General features: G+C 40.5%; 1 protein-coding gene across 1 annotated transcript in view; it reads right to left on the minus strand.

The window, feature by feature from the left end:
* SPAG6 (sperm associated antigen 6) overlaps window positions 1-27799 on the minus strand; it is a 141313-nt gene that overhangs the window by 35074 nt on the left and 78440 nt on the right. Inside the window, exons 5-7 of the mRNA XM_083189289.1 lie at window positions 9544-9749; window positions 7491-7664; window positions 5086-5238 (exon numbers count right to left, since the gene is read on the minus strand). Coding sequence (XP_083045415.1) covers window positions 5086-5238; window positions 7491-7664; window positions 9544-9749 — 533 coding nt within the window. The remainder of the gene's footprint in view (window positions 1-5085; window positions 5239-7490; window positions 7665-9543; window positions 9750-27799) is intronic.

Below are 27799 nucleotides of genomic sequence, written 5' to 3' on the forward strand. Positions count from 1 at the left end.
TTAAAGGCGATCCAACCAAACTCTAAATATGATCCTCCATCATATAACCCTTCCCTCAAAACCTTTTCCAGGATGTTAAAAAATAATGTCCTCAAAGACACTAAAGACTCTCCTCCATGTCGCTCCAATTTATCTCTGGCAGAGAAACAAGCACTGCGAGCACTAAGTGAAGATGACAGCATAGTTATTCGCCCATCAGATAAAGGTGGCTCAATCACCATCCAGAACATGGCGGATTATAAAGAAGAGATTTATTCACAATTGGCGGACATGTCGACATACGTCAAACTTCGAGGAGACCCGATAGACTTTTTCAAAAAAGAACTGGACAAAGTGTTATCTATGGCCCATGATGCTGGACTTATCACCATTGAAATTAAAAATGCATTAACTGTTGACTTTCCCATCACTCCTTTATTGTACACAGTACCCAAAGTACACAAGTCTACTAGTAAACCCCCGGGGCGGCCAATCATATCCGCCTGCGGGTCGTTATACCAACCTGTAGCTATCTATTTAGATAGCTTTTTACAGCCCTGTGTACAAAAAGAAAAATCTTTTTTAAAGGACACCACCACCTTGTTACAACTCCTTAACACTTTACCCACTTTACCGCCTGATCTATGGCTCGTCACAGTGGATGTCAAAAGCCTATATACCTGCATCCCACATGGGGCAGGTATGCAGGCGGTAAGACAGTTATTAGTCAATAACAGTGCTTACACAGGTCCAGATATCAATCTCTTTATCACATTACTAGAGTTGACATTAACTAAAATTACTTTTACTTTAACAATGAATACTGGCTACAAACAGCGGGGTGTGCGATGGGATCTGCTGTCGCACCATCACTAGCAAATAGCTACATGTTTTCAGTTGAAAGGGAACTTTTTTACAGTGACCCGGAGATCTCCAAACATCTATTTTTATTTCAGAGATATATAGATGACCTCCTAATTTTTTGGTCAGGTCCTTTGGAGATTCTCATTGAGTTGCTAGAAAAACACAACAGCAGTACACATCCAGTGAAATTCACATTCGAAAGTAGTCAAAATGAAATACACTATCTTGATGTTCTAATTACTAAATCGAATAACAAATTAATGACCACCATGTATGTAAAACCTACAGATCGCAATAATATGCTGTTGGCATCTAGCTTTCACCCAAAACCGTTGGTCCTTAGTCTCCCTTATTCTCAATTTTTGCGCTGCTGTCGGATTAACAATAACGAAGAACAACGTGACCTACAGTTAGAAGAGCTCACAAAAAAATTCTTGAATAGAGGATATAAAATAGATTCTCTCAGACAACAGCGCACCAAAGCATTAAAACTAACGAGAACACAGCTATTGCACAATTCCAAAAACAAAACACAAAATCCCAATAAAATACCTTGGGTCACTTGTTACAATTCCAAGAGTGACAGTGTAAAAAAACATTCTAAAAATCTGTGGCCAATTGTCAACACAGACAAAGATCTACCTATGTTTAAAACTAGTAACATCATGCACTGCCACAAGAGGGGTCCTAATCTTAGAGACCTCCTAGTAAAAACAGATGTTTCATCTCAAAAAACAAAAGGAATTGTGTACAACAAAAAGGGCTGCTTCCGATGTGCCAACTGCACTACGTGTCGATCCATGGTTATGGGCGACTCATTCCCCCACCCATTAACAGGTATAAGAATCCCCATAAAACATCGCTTAACATGTACCTCTAAATATGTTATATACCTTATAACTTGTCCGTGTGGGAAAGGATATGTGGGGAAAACAGAATGCATGTTTAAAGAACGCATCGCAGGACATAGGAGCACAATCAGAGCAGCCCTAGCTAATGGTAAAGCTGACCAGCCAGTATCAAAACATTTTCTTTCCCATAAACATAACCTAGCATCCCTGTCTTACCGCATCATAGATCATATTCCACCACTACGAAGGGGCGGTAACAGAGGCCGTAGATTGCTACAAGCTGAATCACGTTGGATTCACAGACTCGGCACTCTGTCTCCTAACGGTCTTAATGAGCACGCGGGACTGTATAGCTTTCTGTAACATTTTGCATTAATGTTTGCCACACTGTAAAAACAAAAATTAACATTGTAACATAATGCACAAGCAAAAGACGTTCCCCTCCAAAGAGAGATACGTCTACAGTATAAAACACAGAAACCTCCCCGATGTACTTCTGTCCATTGCTCCCCCCCTTTTTTTAATAATTGTCTTTTTATAATTGTCTTATTAATACACTTGATTGCACATTACTTATAGTTTGCACGAAATTGTAATTGCATATATTTATATTTATTATTCCTAACATTTTACCTCCAGGCTTCCGTTGTTAATACATTGTCACCATGGTGATGGGTACGTTCACATGACGTCACTACCTGAGACGTCTCCACGTCTGCAGCGACGTCCTCCATTCGAGCACAAGGGTGATGCACAGTATATAAGGTATGTTTTTTGTATTGCACATTTATCCTGACGAAAAAGCCATTGAAGCTTTGAAACGTTGATCACTATTTCGACTCTGTGTCGTTTCTTCATCCGTCCGTGAGTGCCGCCACCCTGGTCACCTTGTATCAAGCCCACTACACTGTGGGTAATTCCCGAGGAGGGCACCGGACGTTCACTGCTTGTCAGCAACGGAGTGCCGGCATCCAAACGAACTCTTATATATATATATACACTGCAACATGATGGGGCTAATTCAGGTCAGACTGCATAAGCCAGGCATGTCCAACTGTGGCCCTCCAGCTGTTGTGAAACTACACATCCCAGCATAATTTTAGCAATACCTAATAGCAAAACTGTGGCAAGGCGTGATGAAGGGCCATAGTTTGGACATGCCTGGCATAAGCGATCCAACCTGGATTATGCATACCTCCCAACATTTTAAAATTGTGTGATGGGGCCCCCGGAAATGGTGAGTAGTTTCAACAATCGCAAGGCCACACTTTATTTTAATCCCAGTTGTAGGCACGAGCAGCACTCTGTGAGCTGCTGGCTATGCCCCCTGTCTCAGTCCTTAGACACACAGCATCTATTCCCTGCGACTCTGCCTAGAACTCCGGACGCCTCTGCCTTGACAGGTAGAGGCATTCGCAAGGAGGGAAGGCTTGTGTTTTCGTGAACGGAAGAAGCCAGGCCAAGGTCTGTGTTGCAAGCCGAAGTTGACTTGGCCTCGCAAGGCGGGCTGCGACAGGCATCCTGAGTAAGGTGGGTCTTACTCAGGCTGTAGTTGCAGAGGGACGCCGCGACCGATGGTCACAATGTTTTTCTAAACTGTGATTGCACAGTTTGATGCGGCAGGGGGCGGTAGGCAGGGGGTGGTATGTACCTCCTCCTGCATTTGCATTGCTCAAGGATCACATATAATGAGCTGCTGCACTTATCACATGTGATCAAAGCTGAATCAGGCCAAATATCAATTGCAGACAGCACACCATAGTTCTACTCAACTCATGCCCCATGATTCATATTCCACCTAGATGTCAATAGCAGACATTCCAAGTATGCATGAAAAGATGCACAGGGTAATAAAATTAAATACTTTCAAAGGGCATTTTAAAGAATTATACCTAAACCAGAAACAGAAAGTTTGCTGTGGGAGGCAGGTAACCTACAGCTGCCAGGGCCTGCTGGGACTTGCAATTCCACAGCAGCAGGAGAGCTAAATATGGTTTATTTTAGAAACACACACACACACACATGTATATAAAGGGGTCTATTTACTACGCATTAAAGAGAGATATGGTACGACCCACTCAGCTACTAAATGCCATGTATCAGTCTGTGTTTTTTAAAATCCCAGTTAGGGACCAATTGGTTGATATTTTATCTTCTTAGTTTAGGCTTAAGACCACACTGTAACTAATAATGGGGCAGATGTATTAAGCCTTAACAAGCGATAAATGCAAGAGTGATCAGGAGAGATAAACGTCCAGCCAATCAGCTCCTTACTGACTTTTTTCAAACACAGCCGGTAACATGGCAGTTAGCAGGTGATTGGCTGGACGTTTATATCTCCTTATCACCCTTGGATTTATCTCTTGTTAAAGCTTAATACATCTGCCCCAAAGGTTGCACTGAACATGTAATGTCGATCAAACACAAAAATACGTAATGGCCTCTGCCACATGGGGGAGATAATAAAGAATAACCAGAATATATCTTTCATTTTTCACTTTAATTTACATCTGAAAGGATTGAAGAAATTGATCACTATTTTAAAACAACGGATAACACAAATCACAGGGAGTTATTAGGTTCATCTAATCCTAAACTGCAGCAAAGTGATATACCATTTGCAGTCAGAATGTATATCACATAAGGATATGTCTGGTAATTACCAGCTTCCTGTTCTCTGAATGCCACAGAGTTCAAGTTCTGCCTGTACCTATGGCTCAGCTTCAAATACAACATAGAAATAAGAAGTCAGATTCTGTTACATGGAGAGTTCTTCCAGTTTTAGTGGATAGATCACAGCACAGTGGTGTAGTGGATAGCATTACCACCTCGCAGCACTGGAACATTTTAATTCATATTCGGCTGATACTCCCTGCCACCCGTAAAAGTTCAAGTCTTCCACAACTTGCCTGCACCAACAGCTCTCCCGAACTTACCCTTACAACTGCTCACACCAAGAGGATAATTGAGTCATCCTTGACCCCTCCGCCCCCGCGTTTTAATTTCAGTGATGTGGGCATTGAATAGCGGGTGCATGGCCATGATCAGCATCTCCAACCTCTTTTGCAGAGCCCCATCCCGAGGTGAGCCAATTGGGCTGCTCTCTCCCAGGAGTATGTTTCAAATTCTGACTAAGGCACTACCTGTGTGGAGTTTGTATGTGCTCTATACAGGTTGTGCCTTGGTCAGGAGTTTATATTTCCTTGTAGTTTCCGCCATACTTTGTAAATATAACGGTAGTTTTTTTTGTCTTCTGGCAAAATGAAACCACAAAGATATAGAGGAAATATGCAGTGAGAGATGTAAATGACTAAACATTCTCTGGAGAGCATTGTGGGCCCTATAGGAGTAATAATGACATGTGATTTCAGCAAGGAACGTGGTGACTGACCTTGGAGATGATGACAGCCATTGCCAGGTTCTCAGAATGAGCAGCCACATAACCAAGCATCATGATCCCTGGAAGTCTCACATTCCCCTTGCAGTTCCCAATGCAGTCTATGACAGCAGCCACTCCTCCTGCATTCACTATGAGCTGAGACAGCTGGAAATAGAACATATTCAGATGAAATCGGAGAAAAACAAAATATGCTTTTTGGAAACATTTATCAATTAATGAAATAATTAAATATCCATTGAATGCCTGTTATATAGGCTGAAACAATGGACTACTGCAAGGAATGATATCCATGAAAGTCTTTCTTCACGCTGGTGTCAGGGAGAGCAATTAAAGAGAATATACAAGATCTAAATAAGTCTTATATTTATAGAACAACCTGTGAAAATATCTAAATGCAATGAATGTATACACCACATAAAACTTTCTGCTAAATAATAATATATAAACACATACAGTATATACTGTACATACAAAACTCAAAATCATACACTCACACTAATTAACACAACTACACACGCACACACTCAACTATATATGTAGTGTTCATTCTAGCACACGCCATATTTGAAAACCCATGCAGTTCCTCTTCCCTGCCTGGGGTGTTGCTGTCTGCTGTAGTGTTTCTAGCACAGTGTGGTCTGTATATCAGCACTGATATTGAAACCAGACCTGTGCTAGAAACACCACAGCAGACAGTGACACCCCAGGCAGGGAAGAGGAACTGCATGGGTTTTCAAAGTTAGCGGGTGCTAGAATGAACACTAATATATATATATATATATATATATATATATATATATATATATATATATATATATATATATATATATATATATATATATATATATATACATATACATACATACATACACACACACACACACACACACACACACACACACACACACCAGCGTCGCTCACATTTGTTATATAAATAAAAATAAAAAATTATGTGTACAAAAGATTATATTTCCTATATAAGGTAAATATTACAGGTCATTATGATGAATAAAAATGTTTGCTTGGCAATTTTCACACCAATTTTGACAACTTCGCTTGGCATTCCAAGGGTTAAAATAATATTATTAGTAGGCTTGTGGGCCTCCCTATATTCCGTGAAGGTGCGTACAGATTTTTTCTGTCTGATCTATCTGGTGGGAACAAAAACCTGGAAATGTATGGGAGCATATGACAATCAAAAATTTCCACCCAAATGCAGGAAAAGAGAAAAAAGTATATCTGCTTTGATAAATTTGTTATATCAGAATGATTACAACAATTTGTCTGACTGATCACTGTCTGTTTTCAAGTGTTTAGGAACAATTTTTTGATTGTCATATGCTCCCATACATTTCCAGGTTTTTGTTCCCACCAGATAGATCAGAGAAAAATCTGTGCGTGTGTACGCACCTTAAGCTTGCGAGCAGGGCCCTCATACCTTTGACTGCCTGTAAAAAGAGTTTGTTTTATAGTGGTCTCCTATTGTAAAGCGCAACGGAATATGCTGCGTTGTATAAAAAAATTGTTCGTAAATAACAATAATCCACAATGGTCCACAATTATAAAAAAAAAATTGGGAAGGGGGGGGGGGGGGGGGGAGGACACTGCATAAATTGACGGGTATGAGAACTTTCCTTAAGATTCCTCTTTGAAACAGTAACAACATATGCCCCCGACGGCATACGATGCAACAGATTTTTATGCATCTGCAAGATCCCACAATTAGATTTGAGCTGGTTCACTGCAGCATTAACACCTTCTGACAACATATGACACACCGATTAATGCCAGTTGGTGTGGAATCCCTGTCAAAAGCCTTGAAAATAATGGGAGGGGGAGGGGTATTAAAATGATGTTTCAAATTGTTCTGACATCTCTCAGATCTGAATCTTCTGTTACGTCTTTATATCAATTTGAGTAGAGCAGCGGATATTGAATAATGCTCATAGCCTATATAATTGACGTTTCCAATAAGCACCATCACATGCAGAAAATAAACCTAGAAAACTTGTCTAGCAGTGGCAGGATTTTCTTTTAACAAAATGTATGAGTGTGTTTTTTTGTTTTTTTTAAGGATAGCCACAATACTTGGTGTTTTAGGATTGCACAGTCATCAATAGATATTAGTTTAGCAGCAACCCTTGAGGGCAACAGGTCATTTCACCACAACCCATAGGAGTCCTGCTGAGTCACATTACTGTGGCCACCAACAAAAGAAAGGATTTAAATATGCCGCACGCTAATTCATCTGATGATGGCTCGAACACAAGAGGATTAAAAGTATAATTTTAATTTGCAGTTTGCTCTCTCAACCCACCAATCTAGCTCTGAGTGCTGCTATTAATCCATGTGTAATCATATATTAGCACCGCACGTTGCTATTTTGAAAACATTACCTCTGGTGTGTGTCTTGCAATTTCGCGGATTAGAGTGGCTGAATTTTTCTTTACGTATTCGTCGGGGTCCTTCAGGCATGTCAGGACGACGGGGAAGATTTCGGCTTCTACCACCATTTCTGCTAAATCCACTGAATGTTTTGCAATCTGACTTAGCGCAGAAAGCACTTGTCGCTGTGACATAGAGAAAACGCTGTGGGTCATGTCCTGTTCTGTTACATAGTAATATGCAGCACACTTTTACTTACAACACACCATTTAAGCATATTTGGTCAGTAAGCTTTCATACTTCTATCCGCCATTAGCGGCAGATTGGGGATGATAACCTGTATTAGTGACTGCTGCATGTTAGGTTAGCCAGTATATGGGGTGGCTGAACCGGTCCTCGAGATCTACCAACGGTCGACATTTTCCAAATCACCTAGCTGGTGCACAGCTGTAGTCATTACTAACTGTCACATTTTCAAACCTGCTGCATTCATTCCTACTATAGATCCATAGGTTGCCTGAAAAACATGAACTGTTGGTAGATCTTGAGGACAGGTTTGGCCACCCCTGCTTAACATAAACCATGCCATAGTTACTATATAAAGCTCTGTTATGTACGGCGAAGCATTTAACGGAACATCGATTGAACATAGCGGAGATAACCATTTTGCTACTAAGAACCAGCAAAGTTGTTGAGATATGACACAGAAAAATCAGCAATAGCTTAGCGACCTCATTAGCTCTGTAATGTCAATTTCCTAGCGAATCAGAGGAAAGGTGACAGATACTGTACACATTAATGGATAGAATAAAATGGTAATACATGTAACAGTATTGAACTGCTAGATGCCCTCAACCTATTCTCGTCGAAAACAGACAATAGTTCCACCTGACGGAAATATTGGCCGAGATTCGATACCACCCCTTAATCTATCTATCTCTACGCTTTGATAAATCTCCCCCTAGTTTTACCAATCATTCTACTACCAAACAACGTGTTCTAATCTTCCATATTTCCAAGTTTGGAGGCTGCATTTGTTAGTGTATTGTCCGTAATATTAGATTTCCTATACATTCTCACATTACACCAATAGTCTGACAGCATGATTGATAGTTTTCTATAGACCTGTCTGACAACAGAGTGACATAATAGCATTCACTTTCAGTCGCAGCAGAAAAACGAACCGGGAGAAATGCAAGTGGAGAATGTGAGAGCGATATAAATAAATATATAAAATCGATGCCCCCTTTTAAGCTCATATCTATTAAAGCAACATAAACTATCGCTGTGGTGTATTCCCACAAATGACCTCTATATGCCACAGGATGTAAAGATAGGAAATAGTATAGTCATTTGCATTTGTAGTGCGAATAGATTAATCAGTTGAGGTAACCTGTTGCTTGTTGGCTGCTGTAGAACTGCAAGATGCAGCATGCGCTGTAGGCCATGTGGGGAACTGTAGTTCCACGGCAGCTAATAAAACACAGCTTATCTACCTCTGAGCTTAAAAACAATAAATACAAAAAAAGCAGCAGGTCGCAAACTAAATACACTGCTTACATACTGAAATGAGGGGACAAGTGGTTGCAGAACATATAAAGCCAAAATGAATGGGAATGTGAATTCCTTTGGTGGCTTTGTACTAGTCGTTGCATCTCCACCAAAAGCAACTGTCTAAGGCAAACAATTCATGACAAATGAGGAAAGCAGTTGCTTCTGTGGGCAAAGGAGGCGAAGCAAGAAGCCATATCCAAGTAACGAAGGAATATTTCTCCTGGAGCCGCATAAAGGTCCTTCCAGGAAAAGCTGTAGTCACATAATGTTTGGGAGTTATTAGACATTCAGTCCTAATTGCAGAGTGAAAGCTACGAGCCTTGTCCAGTTTTCTATACAGTTTAACGATGCAACTGTTAAATCGTTTGCAAAATAATAATAATGGTGAATGTGGGTCACGTTAATTTTTTCCTACATTTATAAAATTCAAAGAAAAAGCAATAAACATTTCAATGTGTTGTTTTCAAATGTAGACCAAGAAGAAATAAAGTAAGAAAGAAAATAAAGTACCTTTAGTTTAGCATCTGGATTGAGAATCATCTGGGCTAAGTGGGCAATTGCCCCTGCGTCCACAACTGTCTGAGCCAGCTCCGGAGAATGCTTTGATAGATCACTCAAGGCTGAAGCTGCAATCCTTTTCAAAGCGATCTCTGGCTCCTGGATACACAGCACTAGGAGGGGAACAGCTCCTGCATCCACCACAGCTTGTGACAGTTCTGGAGGTCCAACAAGAGGTAATTAAGTAAGTACGGGTGACTGACCCTGGTGCAAGCCATTTTTCACTATGACAGACACACCAAAGGAGAAGAGGGCAGGCTGGACTTTGCTGTCTGCATATCTGCATTTCAAATCAGCCCTCCCAGTTCCTGCAGCCATGTGGACCAATCTGGGGCTGAAAGGAACACCGGTCAATAGTTAGACCCCATTTACGTGTACACATTTGAGGTAGATTAGGCTGCAATAGCTTGTTATTCTTTTGGAGAAAAAGTAAGCAGATGTCAGCTGTTTAAGCCCAGGCTGTGCCTCGCTCACCAATAGACTGCCATTATATGCATGGATAGCTAGCAAGTACAAAGCATTGGAGCAAACCTAAAACTGGCCTATTATAGTCTAAATTACAGAAAAAATATAACTCTTATAGTATACACATACTAGAAGATATGTCTAGGTAAACGACAAGCTTAAATGGTAAACAATTTATAATGAGATTATATATATATATATATATATATATATATATATATATATATATATACATACATACATACATACATATACACACACACACACATTCAAACCTACTACATACATATACACACACATTTCAAACTGTATTTACTACCATTTACTACAGTTACTACAGTTGTTTGAGTTCTAGGTGTCATTTTCTTTCCAGATTAATATATTATATAATTTAAAATATACAATATAAAATCTAGCAGTAAAACAATAGCTGTAGATAAAAAATATACATATACACAGACATACAAATACATATATATATATACACACACACACACACACACACATCTCACTCTCTAGATCTACATCTATATATACACACATACAGAGAGAGAGAGAGAGAGAGAGAGAGAGAGAGAGAGAGAGAGAGAGAGAGAGAGAGAGAGAGAGAGAGAGTGAGAGAGAGATAGAGAGAGATAGATAGATAGTATATGTCATGTTTATTGTGTCAAAGATCTGGAAAAAATGGTTTAATAACTACGGTTTTACATTGGAACACACAAAAGAACGTAATTATCATTTTAACCACTATAGAGAACTCTTACTGGTTAAATGCAATTATATTTTTGTTTTAGATAAAACCATTATTTTGGAAGATGACAAAATATTTCTTGGTCTGAGTTTATGGCAGAAAAATCTGCACTTTCAGGTGCAGATTTGCACCAAACCATAGTTGACCAATGAATTTTGATATTTAGCTCAACAATCAAAGAATATTTGTGATTGTTTTTTATCATTTAGTGCAATTTTGCTCTTAAACATAATGTTCACAATGAATTCTGTTAACAGGAATATGTACTTTCTAAAATTACATATTATCAATTAAATATCATATGAAAAAAAAAGAGGTGTTACTTTTTATATGCATCTAAAGTAGTGTTTAGCGTCTGTAGGAGTATGTTAAGTTTTTTTTGCAGTAAAATCTATAATACATATTTTATAAACTTCATTTACAAATATTGGTTAATGCTACTTTTAGTTTCCATTCAATCTTGCAAGTGCATCTGGACAGACCTCAAAAGGTTTCCCCCGTTTTTAGTCATTGAGAAAATCAGCCTTAGGTTTCATTGTTTTGACAAAAAAAGTTAATGAACAAAAACAATCACCAAGATATTCTATTTCACAAACTGTTTGTATAATTTTTCTAGTCATTGTAGTAACTCAATAATTCAAATTCCCCACCACGATGCTGGAGATGCTCGGAGATTTGAGCTTCCCTTTAAAAAAAAAAAAAAAAAATGAAGAATCATTTAATCTAAGCACATTCTGTGTTATCCTCCAAAGACTACTTGCAAATTGCTCTAGGGCCTCAGTTAAAATGTAGTCTAATTATCTCAAAGGTGAAGTCATTTGAGTCACTGAAGTGAGTTAGCTGCATATGATAGGTTTACACACCAGATGGACTGTCCACTTTGAAAGGTTAGTAATGGGCAAATTATAAAAATAATGGTCGAGCTTTAGCATTTTCTCTTTGCGCGGTTTCCTATATTAGATATTTTAGCTAGCTGCTACATTATAGGTAAATTACTCGAAGAACTTGGTAAATTGTGGAACTTTATGATAGAAATCAGACTGCCATATTTGTTTTTCGGCTGTTTTTTTACCAAATCTTAAACAAAGCTAAATGGTTGAATAATCAATCTGCCATTTCTCTATTGCATCCTAGAAAATGATAGACATAATCTCATTGGTTGCTATGGGCAACATCATTTCATTTTTAGAACCTTTTGTAAATTGACCCCTTAGATTGCAGATCTAGTAATGAAATATATGTTTATAGATTCTTGTTCATCTTTCAAATGAATAGAATGGCTTAACCCAGCACAAGAATAAAATAAAACAAAAACAATTTAAACACCTTGCATAGGAAACAACCATTATATAAACCAGAGCATAATCAGAATGTTGGGATTCCAAAGATAGGGATCAGGTAGATTAGTGAAATTTGACTAAAGAAAAGACATATTATAATCTTTATTTTTTGCAGTCCACTTTTCTGGGCACATTCTAGATTTATCTACTTTTTAATTTTTGTTGTTTTACAACAAACGTAAATTGTGCGTGATATAGGTTTAAATATTCTCATGGAGAAGAATAAAGCTTCAATATCTGACGGAATGGTTATGAACCATGTCTCAATTAGCGGCTTTGAAATACTTTTTTTTTTTTTCAATGAATTTGCAGTAATGTTTTTGGCATATTGCAGACCAAGCAAAGAGGCTCTGGGAAACAACCATGTGTTTCTAATAACTGAACAATAAACAAGTAAAACATTTCTCTTTGTTCATTATTATAGTTCTGAGGAACTTTTCAATGTTTAAATTAATTTAAAAAAGAGCCACAATTTGTTGTATAAAAACATCTGTCTAAAAAAAAAAAAAAAAAAAGGCATTTTGAAGGAATGAATGCTTTAGATTTTCAATCAATTTTATTAACGGGTCATATATTAAACCAAGGTCATAGAGACATTTTATAATGTCATCATTTTATGACCAGGAAACTGCAGTCTAAATATGAGATGAGATCACTCAGCATGAAAAAAAGAAAGTGAATGGAGAAGGCTTGTCCCCATCTCTGTATAGGGATCCCGAAGTCGTAATGCTGATGTACTGCAACAACATGGAAACGCTACAGATCGTCAGGAGGACCAGCAGTCATTGCCACAGAAGTTCTTAACTGTGTTCAGGATCATCTATGTATATGTGTCTAGTGTCTGTGCGGCTCTGAAACACTGCCATCTGTTGGAAGCAAGTGGAACTACTGGCCAAACTTTAGAGGAATTCTGTTCAGGACAGGATGTGACTAATACCCTTTTCCATCTGCAAGCTGGGTCGCACCTGGGATTTTGTACCCGGCTACAACCTGGGTGCGACCCGGCTTGCAAAACCATTCACACTAGAGTCCCCCCCAGCTTAATGCCGGGACGGGTGATGTCACTGGGAGGTGGGGTCGGGGTGGCGCTGAGAGCATTTCCCAGCGCTGGCTTTTGCACTGGAGTGAACGGGACCCGGCTCGCATCGACCCCAGTTACCCATTTACACTACACAGTGACCCAGGTTGAACACGTGTTCAACCCTGATCGCTACCTGGATAGAAAAGCCGGGTTTCACGACCTGGGTTATTTCTACAGGGAGCGTTTCCACCTGCCTAAAATCCTGGGTTTTGAGCGCTCCCGTGCAAAAACCCAGGATATTTAGGCTAGTGGAAAAGGGGTATGAGTAATAGATAGGTACGACTAGCACTGCAAAGCACTGGGCTGACCCTTATCCCTCCCTCCAGTGTACTACCTATTCACCAGTGTCAAGTGTATGAAGCACCAGAGGCAGATTTTCCACAAGGCAACCTAGGCATCTGCTTAGGGCCTAGCAGGTCCAAATGGGCCCCATAAAGATGTCCTGGTCATCCAAAATGTTCCCAGAGGAGCATTGCGGGACTACTAAGGACGTGACATCAAATAGACCTGCTAAAAAGTCTATTTGATGTTCTTTGATAGAATAAACAATGTTTGTAATGTGGGAAGTCAGTTAACTATAAATTATTAATAACGTTTATTTATATGTTGCCACAAAGATTCTGCAGCGCCTAACAATACACAAATGAGCAAAAACAGATAACTAATTACAGAACAAGACAATTTAGGACAAATACATGGTAAATATGGATAGTTGCATCAGCGGACAGGACACTGAAGCAATTATCAGGGTGGCAGAGTCTTATATATTCTAAGAAAGGCACATGAGGAGAGAGGGCCCTGCTCGTGAGAGCTTACAATCTACAGGGGAGGGTTAGACAGACTAAATGTGACTTGATTCAAATTTGTATGCAATGTCCATGTTCAACAGATGAGCATTTATTGGTAGACGGAGCAAGCTCCATGGTACTGCTATACAATGCTGGCTGCAATCAGCAGCAAAATATAGTGCTATGGATAGTTTGGTAGAAGGAGGGCCCCAAAGTGGTATCTCGTCTAGGGCCCCATGAGGAATAGATCCACCTCTGTGCAGCACTCACTCTCTGGTGCTCTACTATGCGACGTAATAGTAAGTGGAAATCCCCTCCAACTGCCTTGTGATTGGAAGAACGTGGTACCCATCGTAACAGTTACAGGGCCTTGAAGAAAAGACGGTCATGCTGAAATTTGAATGGTGGCAAAAAATTACTTTTGAACCTCATTTAGAGATTTTCTTAAAAAAATGCATCTGTGTTCTATGCAAAGATGCTTCCCTATGTAGATTTGTGCGCATTATAGCTTTATTTCTATGTACAGAGAGCCATGTAAAATTGTATTGAGGCTACTTGTGTGAGGACACAAGATCTACTTTACTCCATATAAAAATCTAGGCAATGTGCATTTAGATATGTAATAAAGAACAGAAACAAAGCCTAAATATCTGCTTTCAAACCAAGCAAATGTAAAGCTATACAGACTGTGAATCATTCTGTGCATGGCAGGCGCTGATAATAGGCTCAATTATTGGTAAGAGAATATTGCAACAAATCACAAAAGTAAAGTCTGAGCTGCGAGATGAGCTTTCAAAACTGTGGTTTCTGTTCCTATCCTGTTTTGCATTTCATACGTACACTGTGTACAAGATTTCTGCAGCACCTGGGGTGACATCCTGTCACAGTGATGAGCTGGTAAGAGTCACAGCTATCAGCCCTGAATACTAAACTGCTCTCAATACATAGGAAACACATAACAAAATAATAACAACAAATATACAAGAGTTGTGTCTTTATATAAACTTCTAAAGTGACATTTTAGCTGTATAAGTAGTACATTCTGTGGTCCGCTCATTTGCATTCAATTATATATATATATATCAACAAAGTTGTCACATTGTTCTAGTTCTCAGACAGCATCTGAAGTTAAATTGTTAATCTACAGAACCAGAAATTAATCTGCGTCAAAAAATTTTAAGAGTCGCGGTCACCTATGCATTTGGGGGCAAACCACGTGTGTAACTGTAGTGAATGCAACGGTTGCCATTGCTATGGTTATTAAGTTGCGTAACAATTTCCCTGATACACAATTTTGCCTGATCCATTGCCTGGCCTGAATTGTGTGAGATGTTCAGTGAGAGGAGTGTGAAGTAAATGTAAGGGGCCACTGTAATGTTGCATAATCTGATCTCCTCATTGCAATGTTACCCCCAGGGCCGGCGCTACCAACACTGCAGCTCCTGCAAAGCATGGAGGCGCCATGCTGAAAAGGCGCTGTCTCCCTCCCTGCTCTGCTAAAGCTGCCTCAGCCCTCACTGTCACTGCCTCCTGCATGCCGCCTGCAGTGCCTGTCTGACAGCGGGCAGCAGTATGGAGAGGCTGAGCAGCTCCCTGCACCGCCCACACACTGTCCTCCTCCTGCGACCTGCCTCCTCTTCCTCACAGACACTTGCGCTGAGGCATGAAGCGCTGTCTGTGAATGCGTGGATGACATGTCAGGTCCGGATCCACCCCCTACCCATTGCTCCCCGCGTCTGTCAGCTGTCAATCAAATGACGAACAGGCAGCAGTGCCGCCTCCCCTTCCTTCCCTCTTCTCAGTGTGCTGTTCCAGTGCCACTGCCAGTCCTCAACACTCCGCCCCCTCTATCTCCTCCCCTCTTCTTCCATCTCCTCCTTCTCTACCCTCCTTTACCCCTCAGTCACGAGAGGGGTGTAATGGCGTCCTCAGCGTCCTGCCTATGCAGATAGAAGAGGAGGGACTGCACAAGAACAGTGAGTCTTTTATTATACATGTTTATAACATTTTTTTTAATAATTGTAGACTTTTTTATATTAATTTAGAAACTTTTTAAATAATGGGCTGGGTTATGTGCCTAAAGGTGGCCATACACCGTGCAATAGCAGCGTGCGATGCGATGTGCGCTCCTGCGTGCATCGCACAGTACAAAAAGTAAGTGCTGCACATACTTTTTGTACTGCTTTCGGATCGCATCGCACACACATTGCATGCATGCCGTGCGATGCGATCTAGCACATAACGTATGTGATTCTCACAGTGTGTATGGGTACCTTTAGTGCCTGCAACATTTTGCGGACACATCACTGAGATGGTGTATGCATACATGTACATGCACCCGAGATCCTCCATAGGATCGCAAGTTGCATATGCTCCCACTATCGGGCTGCAACTTGTTGCAATGGCAATGTGAAAGGGCGCAAAATTTATGGTTTGCAGGAGGGCACCGGACACCCTAGCACCGGCCCTGGTTACCCCATTGTTATGTTGTAAGTAATGTGGCACAATATGAACTGGAGGCCACTGTAATGCGGCATAATCTGATCTCCTCATTGTAATGTTACGTAGTAAGTAATGTAGCACAATATGAAATGAAGGCACTACATTGTGGCATAATAAGAACTGGAAGGCACTCTAAGGTGGGATAGTATGAACAGGGGACACTGTAATGTGGCATAATATGAACTGGGGACACTGTACAGTATGTCATAAAATGAACTGGGTGTATTGTGTGGCACAATGTATACTGGCAGCCCTCTAATATGACATCATGTAAACTACAGAACAACAATGGTTCATGAAATAAGTTAAGGCAATACAGGTCGGGTCTCCCTTATCAGTGTATTCCAAAAACCAAAATATTCCGAAAACTGAGGTTTTTCAGAATATTTTGGTGTTTTTTAGGGGTCCCCCCACTCGTGCAATGCACCCCTGGGACCGGAGTTGCTGCTGAACAGGATCCTGAAGGCCGCCGTGGAACACCATGGAAGTCGGGGGGACCTTCGGGGCACCAGCAGGGGACCAGGTAAGTATGGGGAAAAAAATATTCCAAAATCTGAAAAAATCCCTTATCCAAAATGCTTGTGGTCCCGAGCATTTCGGATAAGGGATACTCAACCTGTTCATAAAAATGGACAAGGGCACTATTATGGGGCATACAATGAATAACTGCAGCAGAGAGGTTCTGCTCAAGAATTCTTGGGTAGGGGCCCCTTCAATATGTTGCTATGGGGCGCACAAAGTTCTTATAATGCCCCTGGATCATATCATTTGTTGTCTGAACTAACATTATGACATAGAGGTGTCTTCAAATTAGATGCGCTACTTTTTAAATTTCGGTAAATATGGCTATTATCATGATTTTAGCTCAATGGTCATTATCGGTCTATCCAATTATATTCTGTTTATTTTGGCCGAAACATTTCTTGTTTTCAGACGATAACACCTCCGGGATAAATTACTGCTGCTAATAGGATACCGGCCTGATAAATCTCTAGAAATGAGTGTGATTGCTGAGGTAGGAGGCACACGTATACACACATATGAGGTAACTATTCTAAACACAATATTATGTTGTTAATACATGTTCAAAAAGAAAATACCAACACAAGTGCAGCACATGCGCAAAGTACCAAACATTGAATCAGGTACTGTGAGGTAATTCACTGTGTATGGCCACAATATCTGCATTCCTTCAAAGGGGAGGAAACGTTTCCCTATTCCACCCCAGTGAAGGAATATGGGAGATGTCGGTCAGTCAGCAATGGCAGCGCATACCCGGCCAACTAATTACCGAATCTTTGGGACAGGAAAGACCATTTCAGCCTATCCAGGAGACCGATATTAAGGTCAGTGGCTGCAATGCACTTTTACATTGGGCAGATAATTGTATAGCATTTCAGTGTGGATCATAGGGCCAACAGTAATTAGTCCAACCATAAAATGTGAACATGAATAAAGGTCAACATGGTAAAAAAAAAAGTCGGCAAGCAAAAGATTAATAGGAACATATTTTTGTGTCAATTTGTAAATTTTGAAATTTTTTTTTTTTTAGTATCTGGACTATTTTACCAATAGGGTAACGTAGCAAATATCAGAGGTTACTGCTGCAGCCCCACCTAATGCATACATAAGCGTCCGTTAAAGCGGGCTGTGGGAACTTTGAAACAGGCTAGGAGATTAAGCATAGTCTTTCAGAGATTGTCTCAGTTAACAAATGCTGTCTTTAACCGATGGCTACATTTTTTTCAAAGAGCGATCCTATGGACCACGCATACATAGAAAGAAACACCAATTATATACAGAATTAAGATAACGCAAACAGGACAATTACAGTTATGGGGCCTATACACGTAGATTGTTCAGCAAGATCGGTCAGCACACAGTCGTGTCAGCACTGTGTGCCGAGCGATCTGTCAAGGCCAGTGTTCTCACCTGACCGGCGATCTAAATAGATTTATCCAGCATGCTGGATCTTAGCGACGCGTGTGGCCACATATTGCTATGGACCCTACACACTGAGCGATGTAGGTGCATTTTCTAAGCCTAGATTTAGTCAAAGACAGATCGCTTAGAACAGACATGTCCAAACTATGACACTCCAGCTGTTGCGAAACTACACATCCCATCATGCCTTGCCATAGTTTTAGCATTCCCTAATAGCAAAACTGTGGCAAGGCATGATGGGACTTGAAGTTTCAGAACAGCTGGAGGGCCATAGTTTGGAAATTCCTGGCTTAGAAAATGCCCTGAAATCACCCCATGTGTAGGCCCCATTACACTTAACCAAAGCAGCTAATCAGATGCTGGCTTTCATTATCCAACTTGCACTACACAGATAAGAGCATCTATTGCAGCCGTTCTCAACTTCAGTCCTCAGTACCCCCAACAGTGCACGTTTTCCAGGTCACCTGGCAGGTGCACTCATTATTCACTGACACATTTTAAAATATCACAGGTGGAGCTAATTATGTCACCTGTGATTCTGTGTGGAGACCTGGAAAATCTGCACAGTTGGGGTTCCCTGAGGACTGAGATTGAGAACTACCGATTGCTTCTAAATGCAATGTTAATAAATGTAGGATAGTGGTAAATTTATTAAAGTGTGGGTTTACAAAAGTGGAAGAATTACCCACAGTGACCAATTAAATTCAAGCTATCATTTTATAAAATGTACAAGATAAATAGCAGGAAAATCTGACTGGCTGTTGATATAAGCAACATCTCTGCTTTTGAATCCTGTGAATTTAGCCACAAATGAACTCCTCATCGGCAGCAATAGACAGCTAAACAATAACACAGTGACCCTTGCATCAAAGACTATTTACTAAAAAAACTACCAATTTCTGTGACAATGTGATTTTTCTCAAGATTATATATTACTGCCATGAATAAAATGACCTGGCAGAGTTGCATTTGATTTAAATTATCATCTTCCCTTCTCGGTTCATTAATAACTTTTAGTGATATAATTGGTCCAATTAAATATTATGTGCTTCCACTTGATTCTATTAATTAACTATAATGGACTAATTATCTCATCAAGCATTCTAAATATGCCTCTGCTTGTATATGTGTGCATCATTTTGAGAAAGTATGTGCACCTGCATTTAACAGCAAGACTAAGGCGTAAATGTACTAACATTCGTGTTGATTTGAGAGTGTATTCTCGGCTGTCAAATGCATTTTGGTAATTTACACAAAACACAACAGTTTGCTCAAATATGAATGGAAAACACCAACGCGTTTCGACATAAACAATGTCTTTGTTTTTTAAGGTGGAAATCTACCTTGAAAAAATACATTGTTTATGTCGAAACACATTGGTGTTTGTTTTTAAGAAGGTCCACATGTACAGTCCAGGTGCTGCTTGAGGTGAGCGGGTCCAGGTTCATTTTCACCTTAATGCAGTTTTACCTTTGTAAACGGTTTACCATCACATGAGGTACTTGTATTTTTTATTGTTTATACTGAATAAAAAATAATTTCTTGGAGCCAGGAGTCATCATTTAAAAAACCTTGATAAGATTTTTAATTGTTTATACTGAATACAAAATAATTTCTTGGGGCCAGGAGGAGTCATTTAAAAGAAACCTTGATAAGATTTGATAAGAGGAGTCATGTCTAGTTGGTGTAAGCTACTGTGATTTATTAAGCTCGGCAAAGTGATAAAGTGTCTGGTTTTTATCACTGTGGTGATCCCATACAGAAACTTTTTCAACACTACCCATAAGGGAAAGGACTGAAATCCCTAATTTGGATATCAACGGATATCCATTTGTTTGAACGTATTACACCATTTTTTTCCCTCTTTTCCTCTTTTCTTTGTTTTCATATACCTTTGGGAGGACAAAGAGGAGAGGAGAAGGAAGAAAGCAAGGAGAACTTTATCCCTTATACCAGTTTATCAGGTGATAGGAGTGCCAATAGAAAACCAACATGTTATGGTTATCACTATATCCTGGACGGTTAGTGTGCCTTAAGGACTGAGGTAGGAAATCACTGCACTATGGAATATCTAGGGGTCCAAAAGCAAAACTGACAAGAACCTCAAGACAATTTAATAGTTACTTAAGGAGTAAAGAAAATATGTTTCCATATGGATGTACAGGGCATGATACCATATCATCTGCAGGTGAAATATCAGGATTTTATTAATGTGGATTCCATCTGTAAAGCATTTACCTCAGGGCAAACAATGAACATTCCGTGAGCACAATTAAATGGACTCCTGTCTATGTTCTATACGACTCCTGCCCTGGTAGTCTACAAATAAAAGAGAACTGTGTTGCATCTGGTGTTTATAAGTGGTGCCATGTTTGTAACCCCCTCTAAGTCGTCCTGTGTTTCTCTCACAAAGCTAGACCAGATTCTTACCTCACATATAGGCCACCTTCCCTTGGACCAGAAAAGGCTCTGAAAGTTCTACACTCGATTATGGGTTGAGCTAGAACCATCCATTGGATGAGAAATACATGAGGAGTAGACCTTGCTGGCTCACATAGGCAGTACCGGGCAGCTTGTTGGCTGAGCATGACCTGGCGCATTAAACAGCGGAACATGCTGTTCCTTACCACTTCTCAGCGGACCCAGAGGTGATCAGTTCCATTGCCTCCCGAAGTTACTACACTGGTCACCTACGCAGTGTAAAATATCTAATTAGATGGTAATGAAAGCTTGGATGGCCCCTTTGTTACTTGAACCAAAATAGCAGAACTTAGTAGCCCCAATCTATGATAAGGAAGTAATAACTACAATAGGTGCAGCTGCTATGGTGCCCAGAGCTGAATGGGGCCCATCTTCACTGTAATACCATTTCTCACCACTTGTTGGTACATCGCGGGGCCTTACAAACCTTTGCTATGAGGCCTACAAATATCTAGTTACACCCCTGATGATAAATATCTTTTGTGATTAAAGATAACATATACAAATATATAGCATGAAGCAGACTGGCTTAATAAAGGGTTTAACCTGCACACATTATAAATGAAAATATCCTTTTTGTGTGTGTTATTGACTTTTTTACAGTTGCATATGTATCAATGTTAGATTACAAATTGAGAATAATGTGCTCACTACCGTGATGTAGAGATGAGAAGTCACCAAGGAGTTCTGTGAATATAGAAAATCACAAGGTTGGGAGGAGTGTAATATTCCTTCATTCCTAATGAATACTGAAATATCACTGTGTATTATACTGGAATATAAATAGTGAGTATCACTGCATCCCTGTAATCTAGAAAAAAAAAAGAGAATAACTTTTTAGGTAAGATCATGCAAGTAGACTTAAAAATTAGCAAAAGTGTTCTTAGGAATGAGAATTTTTTTTTTACGTGAATCAGAACCTGTGCGTGGTTAATTTTTTTTTCTTTCTTTCCATGCAGTGTAATAATTTCCCCTAGCGTTAGCCATATTATCAAGTACTTCTGCCTAGGCTGTGTTTGTTGGCACCTGGCCAGCTCCTTCAGTGGGTATAGTCAGCTCGCACATGGAGTGGAACCTCTGGAGAGTTTCAGAATGCTGTATCACAGAAGGATATAATCACATTCTATGACCTTTGAACTGTGGCAGAGCAATTCTGGAAAGCCACAGATTACCATAAATACCCACGGCTGACTATACAGAGCAACAGGTTTTTTTTCTTGCTGCAACGGCACAAATGAGATTAAGCATAATCCCTCTATTTCTTGTAAAGTTCATATCCATGTAAACCCTCTACCCAAGAAAACCACTTCTGCAGTCCATCAAGTATGCTAACCCAATGGATTTATAGCTTGCTACATTCTAACTGTAAGATTTCATTCAGACAGAGATTGAACATCTTTGCTTCCTGTAACAATAGTTTCCATTGTAATCGTCTGCATCTGTTGCTATTGACATGTTGCGTTTGCAAAAAAACAAAAAATGTAATAAAAAATTATTTAAAAATTGTCCCCTGGTCTCAATATCATATGGAGCGTATCGCAGTGACTCTACATGACACAGTTAAGAAGATTTTGTTAAGTTGCACACAGCTTATAATTTTAGGGCGCAAACCCATTTCAGTCTATCCGATTGCTCCATATAGTATACCTCCACCCTATCTTCATTAAAAAAGTCGGAGACTTCCCCCTCCTTTCCTCAATACTCTGCTTCTATATTCTCTTATGTCACAGATATTGTTATCGCTGCTTATTACTTCATTTGATATTCTTTTTTTCTCAATTTGGTTTCTGTGTGTACTTTTATTTTCTTTGCTGAATAAAGTAAAAAGAATAAAAAATAAATAAACTATGTTTACATCTTATTTGCTCCACCAAGTAAAGTAAAACCAGAAGCATTGAAATGTGAATTTTATTTTTAATGTTTTGATGTTCTTGGTGGTTGAACGCATGGAAACGAAGTAATTCACATAATGCAATCTATAAAGCTTTTTCAGCATATCCCATAGATCCAAAAAAAGTTCCAAAGTTCCGATGCACTCCTAAGCAAATACATACAGGTTCAATGGAAGGAGGCACTCAGATAAGAATTCAGTTCAGAAGTTTGTATTTAAACAAAGCAGCGCAGCTTAGTGCTTTTGGGGACACAGCACTGTCCTCAGGGCAACTGCAACAATTCAGACCAACAGTACCTATGTGTCCTCTGCTGCCCTGTTACACCAGTGAGCCACAAGTGAATATGCGCATCCTGTAGTTGCATATGTAGGTTCCAACAAACATACAGTTGTTATAATACAAGAAAAAAATTGCGATCCAAGATTGACTTGCATGCAACTCTGAATCCGACCCATTCGCTTAACACAAGACATCGCTGCCTCCGCTCTGTAAAGGTGATTGGTGCACTTTGGGCCTGATTCATGTAATAGGCTAATAAAAAAGTAACTTTGTGTCTGGGACAATCCATGTTGCCATGAGAACAAGTACATTTATATATGTTTTCTGTGCAAGGTAAATTCTGCAAGTGATGCGCGGTGAGGCCAATGGCTGGGGAAGCAGACAAGGGGGTGGCTCTGACTGCCGCGAGCCTGACTCATCCCATACTTAGTGTAACTCAACACTCACTATAGGAATCTTCAGTGTCCACGGATTATTTTCGATGCATCACTTTGTCGCACTGTATTCTCTTCCTCCCCTTGCTGTTGAGCTTGGTCTCTGAGCAGTGCACTTCATGATCACATGACACATCAGTGCTCAAGCAGGCTCTCTTTCTGTGCAGTATTACTGGAAGTGGTGTGGCCCCATCCACAGATCTGCAAGAAGTGTCTGACCGTGTCTCAGGAGATGAGTCGGGTGGCCTCACTTTTTTCCAACTGGACTTCAAACACTTAAAACATTTATCATTCAAATGTATTGCTCGGTACTTCTGTACAAGCCTCAAATGGTTTTATAATTAAAAAAAAACAAAAAAACAGCAGAACTGTGAGTCCATCACGGAAATCAAATCCTCTGTGCAAGGCAATCAATGAAGCTGCTCCCACTCAGTTTTAAAATTCAAATAATGTATTTAGTATTTCTCAATATTTTTCTCCATATGGTGTGTTATGCTTGTAAAAATTATATTTACTGAAATAAGCTGCATTGGGGGCGTATATTTCTGCACCAGTATTTAGAAGCTTCTTAGCTGCAAACAGTTTACACAGAGTGGAATACCACCTGTGTTACCATAAAAAAACAACAACACACAACCTGTATAAAAAAGCCCGAAAATCCCCAAGTTGTCTGTGAAAGGAGTTTGTTGTCCAATCACAACCATAGCTATATAAATATGGAACAACCAACAGGTAGGTGCAGACTGCGGGAAGCTTCAGGAAAGTGAAAGCCAGACCCTGCCTTATCCAAGCTGTAGAATATCTAGTATATGTGTAATTACAGCAGACTCACATTTTAAGTGTGCCACACAGAATTGGGGGTATATTTACTAAAGTATATTTACTAAATAAAGTAAAGGAAACCAATAAGATTCTATTATCTTCTGGAATATGCAAGATAAATGGAAAGTAGAATCTTATTGGATGTTGAGGCCAACATCTCATGCCAGCATGCCTAGAGAAGAATGCCTAAGATGGATGAGAACAAGCCTAGGAGATGGTGGCAATGTTCTCGGCACCATTTCCCGAGAGTGAAGTTGGTAAACTAGGTACTAAATTTTGACAAGTCTTTCTTCTGTCAAAGATACACTGTCCTTTGATGAGCCTATTTGTAAATGGAAGAATCATATCTGTTGAGAAGGCCCTAGGTAGCTTCTGCTGTACTGATCTTCAGACCATGGTCTTCTAGGAAATTCATAACTTGGGCTGAACAATATCTCCAAAAGGTAAATCCAAGAAACTGACAATGCTGTATCTAGAATGGAAGTGTGGATATCTACATCTTGCAGATCTGCTGGTAGTACAGAAATCTAATTTCTCTATTGCATAGACTGTACTGATTCCTAGCGGAAATATCTTGCACAAATGAATTCATTAAGCAACCTCAGATTGAGAACCATTCATTAGTCCCCTGTTGCTTTCTCTACCAGCAACATGTTGGATTACAAGTTTGTGCCCCTATGTGTCAGAGCAATAGATAAAGCCTTTAGTTCCACAGTTGTAGAGAAAACTCAGGATATTACCAAGCTAACCCCTCTGGGTATAAACTGAAACTTTATCTTGTACCAGTGGTTGATGATATGACAAACCCATTGCTCTTCAGTAATGAGCATCATTGTTTCTGCAGATATAAAATCCAGTTATCCGCAGGACTCTGTAGAGATTGGTCTAAATAAATAATTGCAAAATGGCCATGGCCACAAAAAAAAAAAAAAAAGGATAAAAATCTCCTCTAGTGGGGCACTCATGCAAAAATAGCTTAAGGATAACATTGATTTTATTAAAACTTTTTATAGTGTGGAGGGAACTATCCAGTGCTGACTTCAGAACATCATGGATTAATTGAGCTTCCTTTCAGTCCCCAAGTCAGTTACATACACAGAAACATAGAATATGACAGCAGATAACAACCACTTGGCCCATCTAGTCTTTATTTATCCTTTATGCAATCTCAACCTTATTAAAACCTTAGTTATTTGTAAGGATATCGCTATGCTTATTCTAAACATGTTTTAATTGCTCACTGTCTTAAGGCCCCCATACACTATGCGACTTCTCCCTTCGGAGAAGTTGCATCCAATCCCAAATAAGCCACCTGGGACCTTCCTGGGCAGCAGGATCTCATGCAATTCCCGTTCCCTACTGCCAAGAGGGGGTTCGACCTGGAGATGTTCTCACAAATGTTCTCCATCTCCGATCCGCATGGGATCGGATCAGATGTCACATAAAAGCTATTTGGGCCAATTTCACTTGATTTCTTGGCCCGATCCATCGGAATTGGGTGAAATCTGGCCCAAATTGCATAATGTATGGGGGCCTTTAGCCTCTACCACCTCTGATGGGAGGCTATCCCACTTATCCACTAACCTTTCTGTGATGTAATTTTTCTAAAATTTCCCCTGAACCTGCCTCCCTCTAATTTCAGTGTATGTCCTCAAGTTCTAATACTTCTCTTCCTTTGAAAAAGGTTTAACTGCTGTACTTTGTTGAAACCCTTGGGATAAGTCTCTATCGTGTCCCCCTTTTCCATTTTCTGGTCCAAACTATACATGTTAAGATCTTTTAGGGGTTTATTCTCTCTGCACAAGTTACATCTGCCCCACCCGCAGTGCACATGGTTTTGTCCATCTAAGAATGATTTTGTCAGAAAGAATGGACTAGAATAACCCCCTTAGTCTTTTCAGGTAAGTTGTGTCACATAAGTTTTGTAATAAAGGTCATGCACCACTTTTGCTGCCCTTCTTTGTACACTGACCTTGAGAAAGTTTCCATTTACCTAGGAGACGAAACGCATCATCACTTACGCTTCACCCACATCCGGAGACTTCATCCTGCCCGCCTCTACTGTCTGACTCTATGTCCACCGGAGCTCTAGCCCCTCCATCCTCCTCAGTGTACCGTTCCCGCATCACCCTGCTGGCTCTATACAAACGACCTGCTGCTATCTCCTCGCTACACAGAGCCACTCTGTGGTACCGGTCATTCCAGCATACGGCTTCCAGCTACAAGGACCGTGAGTGTAACACATCCAGTGCGTGGCAGCTTCCACGATAATATCACTCTGCTGAACTGCTTCAGATTGCATGTATCTAACAATGAGGAAGGGGGCTGTTTTATTAGCAAGAGCTCACTGTCACGATCCGAGCTGTCAGACAGACTTTCTTACCGGCCAAGTGCCTCCGCAGGTTCAGCTTGCGTTCCAGGTGTCATCCCTGCCGGCGTCCTGTCTGCCGTGCGCCATCATCGCTGCCATCCTCCAGTCCTCTCAGCGCTGCTAAGTCCGCGGCTGCGCGGCGCACCGCTCTCCTGTCTCCCAGTGACAGTACTCAGTGCACGGCAATCCGTCTGTCCGCCGCCATTGCTCCCAGCCACAAGCATGGCGTCCACAAACACTGTTTCCCGCCATAGCAGACATGGGGGCTGCCATGTTATTTTCAGTCACATGTTTGCATTGTCCAATACTGATGGTTCTGATCTCCCAGTCATACCTGCCCGGCCAATCCTGGCCACTCAGTGGGTATAAGTATGCTGGGAGCTCTCAGAACCATTGCTAGTGCTTCAGTTGTCTCCAGTGTATGGTCAGCTGTCCTTGTCTCCGTGCAAGTGTATTGCTGCTGGTGTTGTCTTCTCTATGCTGCAGTGTATTCCAGGCATTCCATCTCCTGTGATCCTGCTTCTACAGCCCAGCAATCAAGCCTAGCTCCGGGACTCTGGTCCTTCCGATGTTCCATCATCGCTCACCATCGATGTTCCGTCATCACCTGTAAATCCGATATTCCGGATCTCCTGCTTCCAAGCTTCCGTCCGTCATTCCGGACCCACAGTCTTCTGTTTCCTATCCGATGTTCCATCATCGCTCACCATCAATGTTCCATCATCGTCCATAAGTCCGATACTCCGGATCTCCATCCTCCAGTTCCCGTCCGTCATCCCGGACCCACAGTCTTCCACTCCGTATCCGATGTTCCACCATCGATTCCTTACCATCATCCATCTGTAAAGTATTGCTACCTGTACAGACTGTATAACATCTCCTGCATACTTTACTGCCTGTTATCTACAACCATCTGTTAATAAAACCCGGTTGTATTTTACCACTGACTGTTTATTGGCTTCGGGTGCATTGTCACGCATTCCATGCGCAAGGGTCCTCTCCAACCTCCCCGGTTCAGGTACCGGTCCAGGTCCCCACCAGAGGTCTCAGTCTCGTCG

Source organism: Crinia signifera, chromosome 5 (genome assembly GCF_055691185.1).
Source record: "Crinia signifera chromosome 5, ASM5569118v1, whole genome shotgun sequence".
Taxonomy (NCBI): domain Eukaryota; kingdom Metazoa; phylum Chordata; class Amphibia; order Anura; family Myobatrachidae; genus Crinia; species Crinia signifera.